This window comes from Cyprinodon tularosa, unplaced genomic scaffold (assembly GCF_016077235.1).
Source record: "Cyprinodon tularosa strain WSP-4 unplaced genomic scaffold, ASM1607723v1 ctg738, whole genome shotgun sequence".
NCBI lineage: Eukaryota > Metazoa > Chordata > Actinopteri > Cyprinodontiformes > Cyprinodontidae > Cyprinodon > Cyprinodon tularosa.
In genome coordinates this window covers 103,664-117,424 of record NW_024039494.1, presented here as the reverse complement: position 1 = coordinate 117,424, position 13,761 = coordinate 103,664, and the positions used below count along the sequence as shown (strand labels likewise).

Below are 13,761 nucleotides of genomic sequence, written 5' to 3'. Positions count from 1 at the left end.
CCTGGGTTCCCCTCCTGCCTGTGGGTTCTCCTGGGTTCTCCTCCTGCCTCTGGGTTCTCCTCCTGCCTCTGGGTTCTCATCCTGCCTCTGGGTTCTCCTCCTGCCTGTGGGTTCTCCTGGGTTCTTCTCCTGCCTGTGGGTTCTCCTGGGTTCTTCTCCTGCCTGTGGGTTCTCCTCCTGCCTCTGGGTTCTCCTCCTGCCTGTGGGTTCTCCTCCTGCCTGTGGGTTCTCCTGGGATCTCCTCCTGCCTCTGGGTTCTCCTGGGTTCCCCTCCTGCCTGTGGGTTCTCCTGGGTTCTCCTCCTGCCTCTGGGTTCTCCTCCTGCCTCTGGGTTCTCATCCTGCCTCTGGGTTCTCCTCCTGCCTCTGGGTTCTCCTCCTGCCTGTGGGTTCTCCTCCTGCCTCTGGGTTCTCCTCCTGCCTCTGGGTTCTCCTCCTGCCTGTGGGTTCTCCTGGGTTCTCCTCCTGCCTCTGGGTTCTCCTCCTGCCTCTGGGTTCTCATCCTGCCTCTGGGATCTCCTCCTGCCTCTGGGTTCTCCTGGGTTCCCCTCCTGCCTGTGGGTTCTCCTGGGTTCTCCTCCTGCCTCTGGGTTCTCCTCCTGCCTCTGGGTTCTCATCCTGCCTCTGGGTTCCCCTCCTGCCTGTGGGTTCTCCTGGGTTCTTCTCCTGCCTGTGGGTTCTCCTGGGTTCTTCTCCTGCCTGTGGGTTCTCCTCCTGCCTCTGGGTTCTCCTCCTGCCTGTGGGTTCTCCTCCTGCCTCTGGGTTCTCCTCCTGCCTGTGGGTTCTCATCCTGCCTCTGGGTTCCCCTCCTGCCTCTGGGTTCTCCTCCTGCCTCTGGGTTCTCATCCTGCCTCTGGGTTCCCCTCCTGCCTGTGGGTTCTCCTGGGTTCTTCTCCTGCCTGTGGGTTCTCCTGGGTTCTTCTCCTGCCTGTGGGTTCTCCTGGGTTCTTCTCCTGCCTGTGGGTTCTCCTCCTGCCTCTGGGTTCTCCTCCTGCCTCTGGGTTCTCATCCTGCCTCTGGGTTCCCCTCCTGCCTGTGGGTTCTCCTGGGTTCTTCTCCTGCCTGTGGGTTCTCCTGGGTTCTTCTCCTGCCTGTGGGTTCTCCTCCTGCCTCTGGGTTCTCCTCCTGCCTCTGGGTTCTCATCCTGCCTCTGGGTTCCCCTCCTGCCTGTGGGTTCTCATCCTGCCTCTGGGTTCCCCTCCTGCCTCTGGGTTCTCCTCCTGCCTCTGGGTTCTCCTCCTGCCTCTGGGTTCTCCTCCTGCCTGTGGGTTCTCCTCCTGCCTCTGGGTTCTCCTCCTGCCTCTGGGTTCTCCTCCTGCCTGTGGGTTCTCCTCCTGCCTCTGGGTTCTCCTCCTGCCTGTGGGTTCTCCTCCTGCCTCTGGGTTCTTCTCCTGCCTGTGGGTTCTCCTCCTGCCTCTGGGTTCTCCTCCTGCCTCTGGGTTCTCATCCTGCCTCTGGGTTCCCCTCCTGCCTGTGGGTTCTCATCCTGCCTCTGGGTTCCCCTCCTGCCTCTGGGTTCTCCTCCTGCCTCTGGGTTCTCCTCCTGCCTGTGGGTTCTCCTCCTGCCTGTGGGTTCTCCTCCTGCCTCTGGGTTCTCCTCCTGCCTCTGGGTTCTCCTCCTGCCTGTGGGTTCTCCTCCTGCCTCTGGGTTCTCCTCCTGCCTCTGGGTTCTCCTCCTGCCTCTGGGTTCTCCTCCTGCCTCTGGGTTCTCATCCTGCCTCTGGGTTCCCCTCCTGCCTCTGGGTTCTCATCCTGCCTGTGGGTTCTCCTCCTGCCTCTGGGTTCTCATCCTGCCTCTGGGTTCTTCTCCTGCCTGTGGGTTCTCCTCCTGCCTCTGGGTTCTCCTCCTGCCTGTGGGTTCTCCTCCTGCCTGTGGGTTCTCCTCCTGCCTCTGGGTTCTCCTCCTGCCTCTGGGTTCTCCTCCTGCCTGTGGGTTCTCCTCCTGCCTCTGGGTTCTCCTCCTGCCTCTGGGTTCTCCTCCTGCCTCTGGGTTCTCCTCCTGCCTCTGGGTTCTCATCCTGCCTCTGGGTTCCCCTCCTGCCTGTGGGTTCTCATCCTGCCTCTGGGTTCCCCTCCTGCCTCTGGGTTCTCCTCCTGCCTCTGGGTTCTCCTCCTGCCTGTGGGTTCTCCTCCTGCCTCTGGGTTCTCCTCCTGCCTCTGGGTTCTCCTCCTGCCTGTGGGTTCTCCTGGCAGGTTGACTCTGAGGTTCTAATAAGTTCTACATTAAACTTAAAGGAAACGAATTTTCTCCACAAATAAACAGAAAATCTGAGGAAATAAGAAACATTTTTATTAAATTAAAGAATGAATCTGATGGAAACAGAAGCAGGTTCTACCGGATGAACAGAACCGGGTCAGAGGTCAGAGTTCATTTTATTTCTCTACGGTTCTACTCCAGAGGAATGCCTCCCGTCTTTCCGGTTCAGGAGGTTCTGGCATCATATCTGCTGCTCCTCTGTGGTTCTCCTTATAAGGAGGAGCCCAGGAGGGTCTCTCTGAGTTCTGATGGGGAATCGGACCCGTCCTGCTAGTCCAGGAGCTTGGAGTGTTCTATCCGAGTTATGGTCCAGTCTGGAGGAACCCCCTTGGTGAACTCCCTCTGGAACCTGAAGCAGAACAGAGAGAAGTTCAGGAACCTTCACTGTGAGGACGGGTTCTGGTTCTGGTTCCGGTTCTGGACCCACTCGTAAATGGCGGTGAGGAGCCTCTTGGTTTCCGGTTCTCCGTCTCCGATGGCGACCTTAAAGAGGCGGGTTCCCTCCACGCTGTCGTCAGGAAGCCGGGCGCTGGTCAGGTACCAGAACCGCATCAGGATGCTGACGAACTTCCTGCCTGCAGATAAACGGGGCGGAACCGCCATGAGAAAAGGTTCTAGAGGTTCTACTGATCAGAACCAGACCTTCGGTTCTGATTAGAACCTCCAGCCAGTTCAGAGGAACGTCTGAATGGGACCGGGCTGAGAGCGGTTCTGGTCGTACCGTCGTCGTCGTAGAAGATGCCCACGTCGCCGGGCGTGCTGTACATGATCTGGTCCGGTTCTGCTGACAGCGCCTCCTGGTGGTCAGACGGCAGAGCGCTGCATTTCTCCTCCAGCTTCCCGATCAGCTGCAGGAGGAACAGGAGCAACTGTGAGCTGCTGGTTCTGACCCGCTCCAATCGGACCTCCTGCTGCTCAAACTCACGTCTTTGGCCACCAGTCCGTCCAGATCTTCAAAGCGACACCGAGACAGAAGGTTGGAGACATGAGAGAAGGCCTGCAGGGGGCGACAGAGTCCACATGACCACCGAGCAGAACCACAGCAGAACCTGCAGCAGAACCACAGCAGAACCACAGCAGAACCACAGCAGAACCACAGCAGAACCTGCAGCAGAACCACAGCAGAACCACAGCAGAACCTGCAGCAGAACCACAGCAGAACCACAGCAGAACCTGCAGCAGAACCACAGCAGAACCACCAGCAGAACCACAGCAGAACCTGCAGCAGAACCACAGCAGAACCACAGCAGAACCTGCAGCAGAACCACAGAAGAACCACAGCAGAACCTGCAGCAGAACCACAGCAGAACCACCAGCAGAACCACAGCAGAACCTGCAGCAGAACCACAGCAGAACCACAGCAGAACCTGCAGCAGAACCACAGCAGAACCTGCAGCAGAACCACAGCAGAACCTGCAGCAGAACCACAGCAGAACCTGCAGCAGAACCACAGCAGAACCACCAGCAGAACCTGCAGCAGAACCACAGCAGAACCTGCAGCAGAAGCACAGCAGAACCACAGCAGAACCTGCAGCAGAACCACAGCAGAACCACCAGCAGAACCACAGCAGAACCTGCAGCAGAACCACAGCAGAACCACAGCAGAACCTGCAGCAGAACCACAGCAGAACCACAGCAGAACCTGCAGCAGAACCACAGCAGAACCACAGCAGAACCACAGCAGAACCTGCAGCAGAACCACAGCAGAACCTGCAGCAGAACCACAGCAGAACCTGCAGCAGAACCACAGCAGAACCACCAGCAGAACCTGCAGCAGAACCACAGCAGAACCTGCAGCAGAACCACAGCAGAACCACAGCAGAACCTGCAGCAGAACCACAGCAGAACCACCAGCAGAACCACAGCAGAACCTGCAGCAGAACCACAGCAGAACCACAGCAGAACCTGCAGCAGAACCACAGCAGAACCACAGCAGAACCTGCAGCAGAACCACAGCAGAACCACAGCAGAACCTGCAGCAGAACCACAGCAGAACCACAGCAGAACCTGCAGCAGAACCACAGCAGAACCACCAGCAGAACCACAGCAGAACCACCAGCAGAACCTGCAGCAGAACCACAGCAGAACCTGCAGCAGAACCACAGCAGAACCACCAGCAGAACCACAGCAGAACCTGCAGCAGAACCACAGCAGAACCACCAGCAGAACCACAGCAGAACCTGCAGCAGAACCACAGCAGAACCACAGCAGAACCTGCAGCAGAACCACAGCAGAACCACCAGCAGAACCACAGCAGAACCACCAGCAGAACCACAGCAGAACCACCAGCAGAACCTGCAGCAGAACCTGCAGCAGAACCACCAGCAGAACCACAGCAGAACCACAGCAGAACCACCAGCAGAACCTGCAGCAGAACCGCAGCAGAACCACCAGCAGAACCACAGCAGAACCACCAGCAGAACCTGCAGCAGAACCTGCAGCAGAACCACCAGCAGAACCACAGCAGAACCACAGCAGAACCACCAGCAGAACCTGCAGCAGAACCGCAGCAGAACCACAGCAGAACCACCAGCAGAACCTGCAGCAGAACCTGCAGCAGAACCACAGCAGAACCTGCAGCAGAACCACAGCAGAACCTGCAGCAGAACCACAGCAGAACCACCAGCAGAACCACAGCAGAACCTGCAGCAGAACCACAGCAGAACCACAGCAGAACCTGCAGCAGAACCACAGCAGAACCTGCAGCAGAACCACAGCAGAACCACCAGCAGAACCACAGCAGAACCTGCAGCAGAACCACAGCAGAACCACCAGCAGAACCTGCAGCAGAACCACAGCAGAACCTGCAGCAGAACCACAGCAGAACCTGCAGCAGAACCACCAGCAGAACCACAGCAGAACCTGCAGCAGAACCACAGCAGAACCACCAGCAGAACCACAGCAGAACCTGCAGCAGAACCACAGCAGAACCTGCAGCAGAACCACAGCAGAACCTGCAGCAGAACCACAGCAGAACCACCAGCAGAACCTGCAGCAGAACCACAGCAGAACCTGCAGCAGAACCACAGCAGAACCTGCAGCAGAACCACAGCAGAACCTGCAGCAGAACCACAGCAGAACCTGCAGCAGAACCACAGCAGAACCACCAGCAGAACCACAGCAGAACCTGCAGCAGAACCACAGCAGAACCTGCAGCAGAACCACAGCAGAACCACCAGCAGAACCTGCAGCAGAACCACAGCAGAACCACCAGCAGAACCACAGCAGAACCTGCAGCAGAACCACAGCAGAACCACCAGCAGAACCTGCAGCAGAACCACCAGCAGAACCTGCAGCAGAACCACAGCAGAACCACCAGCAGAACCTGCAGCAGAACCACCAGCAGAACCACAGCAGAACCACCAGCAGAACCTGCAGCAGAACCTGCAGCAGAACCACCAGCAGAACCACAGCAGAACCACAGCAGAACCACCAGCAGAACCTGCAGCAGAACCACAGCAGAACCTGCAGCAGAACCACAGCAGAACCTGCAGCAGAACCACAGCAGAACCACCAGCAGAACCACAGCAGAACCTGCAGCAGAACCACAGCAGAACCACCAGCAGAACCACAGCAGAAACTGCAGCAGAACCACAGCAGAACCTGCAGCAGAACCACAGCAGAACCACCAGCAGAACCACAGCAGAACCTGCAGCAGAACCACAGCAGAACCACCAGCAGAACCACCAGCAGAACCTGCAGCAGAACCACAGCAGAACCTGCAGCAGAACCACAGCAGAACCACCAGCAGAACCACAGCAGAACCTGCAGCAGAACCACAGCAGAACCACAGAAGAACCTGCAGCAGAACCACAGCAGAACCTGCAGCAGAACCACAGCAGAACCACAGCAGAACCACCGAGCAGAACCACAGCAGAACCTGCAGCTGATGGAGCAGAACCACAGCAGAACGACCAGCAGAACCACAGCAGAAACTGCAGCAGAACCACAGCAGAACCACCAGCAGAACCACAGCAGAACCACCAGCAGAACCTGCAGCAGAACCTGCAGCAGAACCACCAGCAGAACCACAGCAGAACCACCAGCAGTACCACCAGCAGAACCACAGCAGAACCACCAGCAGAACCACCGAGCAGAACCACAGCAGAACCACAGCAGAACCACCGAGCAGAACCTGCAGCAGAACCACCAGCAGAACCTGCAGCAGAACCTGCAGCAGAACCACCAGCAGAACCACAGCAGAACCACCAGCAGAACCTGCAGCAGAACCACCAGCAGAACCACAGCAGAACCTGCAGCAGAACCACAGCAGAACCACCGAGCAGAACCACAGCAGAACCACAGCAGAACCACCAGCAGAACCACCGAGCAGAACCACCAGCAGAACCACAGCAGAACCTGCAGCAGAACCACAGCAGAACCACAGAGCAGAACCACAGCAGAACCACCGAGCAGAACCACAGCAGAACCACAGCAGAACCACCGAGCAGAACCACAGCAGAACCACAGCAGAACCACCGAGCAGAACCACAGCAGAACCACAGCAGAACCGCCAGCAGAACCTGCAGCAGAACCACAGCAGAACCACCAGCAGAACCACAGCAGAACCTGCAGCAGAACCACAGCAGAACCACCAGCAGAACCTGCAGCAGAACCACAGCAGAACCTGCAGCAGAACCACCGAGCAGAACCACAGCAGAACCACAGCAGAACCACCACAGAACCACCAGCAGAACCACAGCAGAACCTGCAGCAGAACCACAGCAGAACCACCAGCAGAACCTGCAGCAGAACCACAGCAGAACCACAGCAGAACCACCGAGCAGAACCACAGCAGAACCACAGCAGAACCACAGCAGAACCACAGCAGAACCACCGAGCAGAACCACAGCAGAACCGCCAGCAGAACCTGCAGCAGAACCACAGCAGAACCACAGAGCAGAACCACAGCAGAACCACAGCAGAACCACAGCAGAACCACCGAGCAGAACCACAGCAGAACCACAGCAGAACCACCGAGCAGAACCACAGCAGAACCACAGCAGAACCACAGCAGAACCACAGCAGAACCACCGAGCAGAACCACAGCAGAACCACAGCAGAACCACCGAGCAGAACCACAGCAGAACCACAGAGCAGAACCACAGCAGAACCACAGAGCAGAACCACAGAGCAGAACCACAGCAGAACCACAGCAGAACCACAGAGCAGAACCACAGCAGAACCACCGAGCAGAACCACAGCAGAACCACAGCAGAACCACAGCAGAACCACAGCAGAACCACCGAGCAGAACCACAGCAGAACCACAGCAGAACCACCGAGCAGAACCACAGCAGAACCACAGAGCAGAACCACAGCAGAACCACAGAGCAGAACCACAGCAGAACCACAGCAGAACCACAGCAGAACCACAGCAGAACCACCGAGCAGAACCACAGCAGAACCACAGCAGAACCACAGCAGAACCACCGAGCAGAACCACAGCAGAACCACAGCAGAACCACCGAGCAGAACCACAGCAGAACCACAGCAGAACCACAGCAGAACCACAGCAGAACCACCGAGCAGAACCACAGCAGAACCGCCAGCAGAACCTGCAGCAGAACCACAGCAGAACCACAGAGCAGAACCACAGCAGAACCACAGCAGAACCACAGCAGAACCACCGAGCAGAACCACAGCAGAACCACAGCAGAACCACCGAGCAGAACCACAGCAGAACCACAGCAGAACCACAGCAGAACCACAGCAGAACCACCGAGCAGAACCACAGCAGAACCGCCAGCAGAACCTGCAGCAGAACCACAGCAGAACCACCAGCAGAACCACAGCAGAACCTGCAGCAGAACCACAGCAGAACCACCAGCAGAACCTGCAGCAGAACCACAGCAGAACCACCAGCAGAACCTGCAGCAGAACCACAGCAGAACCACCAGCAGAACCACAGCAGAACCACCAGCAGAACCTGCAGCAGAACCACCAGCAGAACCTCCAGCAGAACCACCAGCAGAACCACAGCAGAACCTGCAGCAGAACCACAGCAGAACCACAGCAGAACCACAGCAGAACCTGCAGCTGATGGAGCAGAACCACAGCAGAACCACCAGCAGAACCACAGCAGAACCTGCAGCAGAACCACAGCAGAACCACCAGCAGAACCACAGCAGAACCTGCAGCTGATGGAGCAGAACCAGTGATTCCCCCCATGAAGCAGGAGGAGCTACAGACAGAGATGATGTGGAGATTAGAAACAGTATATCAGGGAGGAGGAGCTGAGAGGAGGAGCTGAGAGGAGGAGCTGAGAGGAGGAGCTGAGAGGAGAACAGCTGAGAGGAGAACAGCTGAGAGGAGAACAGCTGAGAGGAGGAGCTGAGAGGAGGAGCTGAGAGGAGAACAGCTGAGAGGAGAACAGCTGAGAGGAGAACAGCTGAGAGGAGGAGCTGAGAGGAGGAGCTGATCTGCTACCTTCACACCTAAAGCAGCAGAAGCTGCTGGTTTCCATGCAAAGTCAATGGTTGATTCATCAAGGCACAGCAAAAGGTGCTGCAGCATCTAGAGCAGCAGCAGCAGCGGCGGCGCATCATGAGCTTCTGAGCATCTGAGGAGCTTCAGACGCAGCAGCTGCTGGAAACATTGACCTTTAGCTGCTGGACATCAACCAATGAGAGAAGCTGATCTGGGAGCTGGCAGGGAGTCAGACGCAGCCCTGCTGATGCAGAGCGCTATGATCACTCCTCTGAAACAGTTTATTAACGCCTAAATTAACTTCAAATGTAGAAACCTGCCGGCAGAATATGTTGGCTTTTATTATCCTGCTGCCTGCAGTTTGTAGCACAGACCTGAAAAACGCTAACATCTACTTCCAGCCGCCACCAACAGGAGGGGAAAACCCTGGAGAGGCGAGCGGGCCTGAGGCAGCTGCTGCTGGGGATTCCCAGTGACAGCGCAGCGCCGGTATGTGGGGGTCTGAGCGGCTCCCACAGAGAAATAATCTTTGAAGGCAGGATGGTAATCTGGATGAACTGACTGCACAGACCATGTTTTCAGGAGGACTTTCTCACTTCAACATAGATTCTAACTACTTTCTACCCGCTGATCACAGCAGTGGGTAAAAAAAAAGGGGGGGGGGGGGGGGGGCTGCATGATGCTGCTGTTAAACAATCCAACCTTAGATTATCCCCAGTTTAACCCCAGTTTAACCCAGATTAACCCGGGCTCCTACAGGACCTGCTTGGCTCCCTCCATGAACTCCTCGATGCTGAACTCTTTATCAAAGTAGGTTCTGATCAGGAAGTAGTAGATCCGGGTCCGGAACCAGATGAACGGGTTGGGAATTCCGACCACAACGACCTTCTGCTGGTTCCGGTCCGAACTGTAGGACCGTTCGGCCCGGAGGTTACCGGTCCGGACCAGACAGCAGCGGTGACCCAGAACCAGGTTCCGGGCTAAAACGAACCGAGCCAGAACCCCTGAGGAGGGCAGCCGAGAAAAACACCTAAACAGGACCGGCACCATCTTTACGGTCCGCCGCTTTTCTGATTCCGGCTGGAAACAAGATGGTGGGACCGAAAAACCCGCAGGAATAAAAACCTTCTTTTATTGAACAAAAATAATATTTATTTGCATTTTAAAGAAGGAATCTCCACTTTTTTTTCTTACATAAAAAAGAGAAAACAACATATATTATATAAAGGAGATTATTGACTATTGCAAGGCAACAGAAATAAATAAACAGGCAGTAATATTACAACCAATAGAAACATAGAAAACTTTAAATAATTTAAAAGACACTTCCTTACATCTCATTAACTTTAGCATTTTGCTGAATCAAAAACATTTTGACACGTTGACAGTTTTTGTTCATGTTTGTCGGTTAACAGAGATAAAGATGAATAGAAGATTTGGAGTTAATTTTTTAAACCCATCAATGAAGATTTTCTATTTTCCATTTTACATCCATGCGTTGATATCCTCTCATATTTAGAACAATATTGACCACATCGGATAAATCCTGCAGAATTTATTTCTTCTCTGTTAGTATTAAAGTGTTAGATGATCTGTTCTGTTAATGAACCAAATAAGCAGATTCTGCCTAAAGCGACACGAATAGAAAATGTTAAAAAGTTTCTGGCATCAACTTTAAATCCTAAACTTTTCCTGAGAGTTTCTGCTGTTGGATAATAATTATAATCGTTTTATTTTGTATTTCTTTTACTTTTAGTGGAATTAGACATTTTAAATATTTAAAATATTTTTCTGTTATTGGAATCATTAATTATACACATTTTTATCATTGCAGTAAAATGATGAAAGGTTTTAAATTTAAATGCTTTCTCTATAAAATGATTGTTACATTTTTTTAATCTCTAATTGCTGAAGTTTTAGTTCTGGAAAGACTGATTGTCTGTTTGAAGGAGAGAATTTGCTTCGTATTAAAAGCAGCAGGTATTATTTTCATACTTTGTTAAATTCTGTGAACAAACAGCTGGTTTCAAATTTTTCTTTAAAGATGTTAAAATGTCAGAAATTTCCAGGATCATCCATTAGATCAGTAAGACTAACACTTTATTTTTCAAACCAAACTTCTTTAAATATATTTCTCCTGTTTATCGTTATAGTTCTGTTGTTCCAACCTGTGGAGTAAAATTATGTGATAATAATCATCGTCCAAAAGTTTAAAATCTGTTTATGAACTTCAGATCATCTGACTGGCAGTTTCCTCATTTATATTATATATTATTATATTATTTATATAATATAATCACATCTCAGGACAGATTCCAACCCTCCGACTTTCTTAAAAATATTTTTAGGAGATGAAACCAGATGGATTCTTTCTGACATAAAAGTTTTATCCAATTTATTTTTAGAACTCCTGCCATCGATTCTAAATCTAAAGTGTTTTCTGACCTTTTTCATGATCTTTTAAATCTTTGTGATTTTATAACCTGATGCGTTTTATTTCTCCATATAAAGTTGTTTATTATAGAATCTGCTTTCTTGATGTTTTTTGGAGACATTGAGTTAAAATGATAAATCAAATTTCATTCTGTAAAAATTCAAATCAATCCACCTGACTTGGTTTCCAAGGTTTGGAGACGTTTCTCTTCCATCCAGGAAGCTTTCTCAGTTCTAATGTCTGAATGTCGGTGAGTTTGAGTCTTTATAGACGAAGCCTTGAATCGCCTGGAAACCTGCGAATAGAAACCAATGAATGGAAACGTTTCCATGTTTCCAGGCGATGCCAGGCTACGTCTACATGGTTTAAACCTGAGTTCAGTGCTAAATCTAGACTGGATCTTTGGTTGGTGTCAGAAAATAAGCATTTTGTTTCCAAAGTTAACATTTCTGCTGCAGCATCAACAGATCACTGCATGGTTACCCTGACCGTTCTACCTCATAATGCTTCTTCTAGACATAAAGGTTATTGGACATTTAATTCTAGCCTTTTAAGAGATGAACTATAATGTCTAGATCTGTTACTGAAATCAAAGAGATCAATAATGATCTGCAGTTGTCAGCGAAATGACCTCGATCCGTCACACACCTGTAATCTCCTCCTCCTCTGTACTCCTCCTCCTCTGTACTCCGTCACAAACCTGTAATCAATGAGGGTGAGAAGCAGAAGCTTTTCCTTTTACAATCCTCCCTGGATAATAATTATACTGCTAAGGCCACCGGTGCTTTTATAAGATCTAGAGCAGAGTGGGTGGAGGAGGAGTGGGTGGAGGAGGAGTGGGTGGAGGAGGAGTGGGTGGAGGAGGAGTGGGAGGAGGAGGAGTGGGAGGAGGAGGGAGAAAGAAGTTCAGCTTATTTCTGAAGGTTAGAAAAAAGAAGGCAGGAAAATAACGATGTGATGATTAATGACAAAGAGATTACAGCAAGCTGTACTCCTCCTCTGTACTCCTCCTCCTCTGTACTCCTCCTACTCCTCCTCCTCCTCCTCTCATGATTCCTGAGGTGGATGATGCTTTCAGGGAAGTTTGTGAAGCAGAGATTTTTCTGGAGGAGGTAGAAGAAGCCGTGAGATGCTTCTTTCTAGATAAATCTCAGACGGACTGACTGTTCATCTTTATAAACACTTCTGGGAAAACCTAACAGCCATTTTCCTTCTTATGTTAAAATAGATCTCTGATACCTGCAGCCTTCCACACACCATGAAGCAAGGCATCATCACCATCATTTAAGATTAAATACAGGAACGCCTCAGATTATTACAGATAACCAGATCCGTCTTATATTTGATCTACTAGACTATAATCATCTGATTGAAGATGAAAGTTTTATTTTATTTTTAGATTTCTTTAAAGCCTTTGATGCCATTGAACACAGATTCCTGTTCCGCACCTCAGAATTATTCTGCTTTGGACCAAAACGTTTCAATTTAATAAAAACATTGAACAATGAAACAAACAGTGTGATCTGACCGCCACCTGGCATCTATTCTACAATCTATCAAAAAAAACATTAAACTGGGATTTTTCCTTTACTCTTCATCACTGCAGCACAGATGTTTTCCTTCCTGATTAAAAATGCAGATTTTGAGAAACTTAATGTTTCAGGCAACGAAATCACCATAACTCAACTAACTGATGATACGACCGTAAAAACAGCAATAAAATACCAGAAATCCTCCAATCAGTAGTTTTACTCCAAAGCTTCTGAAAAATGAAAATAGTTTTTGGTTTCATATCCCCTCCAAATTATTTAGAGAATTAAGAGGAATTAACTTAAATTAATATGATTTTGATCCAAAGAAACTTCCTGTTAATCTTTCTTCTTTTCATCAAAGCATCTAACTTTATTGGAAACTAATATTTAAGCATAACTTTACCCCCCCTATAGAACTCCCCATATGTCCTATTCAGGAACAAGTCTTTATTTTCCAGGCGCTGCTATAAAGTGGTCTTTGGTCGATAATCACATTCCTGATGACAAAGGGAATTTTTTACCTTTTGAACTCTTTGCTCTAAATTCAAACTAAATAACAGAAAACAATATAATATATTAATCAAAGCTCTTCCTCAGCCTCTGATCATAATGTCAACCTGCTGCTAAACCGTGTCCAGGTTAAACTTCCCTCTCTGTTATTCAGTCTGTTACTGATAGAAAACTGACCAACTATGTTTGTTTTTCAGGGAATTTCATCCCACAGGAACTTTATCTCCAAACATTTTCCAAAAGAGAAAACTGCAGAATAAATATCTACAGTTTCCTGTTGCTCCAAAGGTTAAAGAAGTCATTTCAAAATAATCGCTGGAATTTATCCTTCCAGGGAATTTCTGAGGCTCCGTTTTGGTTTTTGACGAAAATGATTGAACCTTCTGTGAAACTGTTGGTCGCCTGTTTTAAGACTGTCTGTACGGGAAAGATTTCTGCTTCTGGTGTTCATCTGAATGTGATTCTCCTTCTCATCTGGACAAACAAAATGTTTTGTTTGGACTAGAAAGGACAGATAAGCTGCAGGACTCAGCCGTTAATGTTTTACTCATCATGGGGACATTTTTCATTCACAAAAACATGAGGATCAAACCAAAATTCA

General features: G+C 50.5%; 1 protein-coding gene across 1 annotated transcript; it reads right to left on the bottom strand.

The window, feature by feature from the left end:
• Nucleotides 1-2,266: 2,266 nt before the first annotated feature.
• Nucleotides 2,267-9,765, bottom strand: maip1 (matrix AAA peptidase interacting protein 1). Its single transcript, XM_038269770.1, has 5 exons — nt 9,447-9,765; nt 3,182-3,253; nt 2,978-3,104; nt 2,684-2,831; nt 2,267-2,605 (listed from the first exon to the last, which is right to left on the bottom strand). Exons 1-5 carry the CDS (start codon nt 9,732-9,734, stop codon nt 2,527-2,529), a joined length of 714 nt encoding a protein of 237 aa, XP_038125698.1. The 5' UTR covers nt 9,735-9,765; the 3' UTR covers nt 2,267-2,526.
• Nucleotides 9,766-13,761: the final 3,996 nt, after the last annotated feature.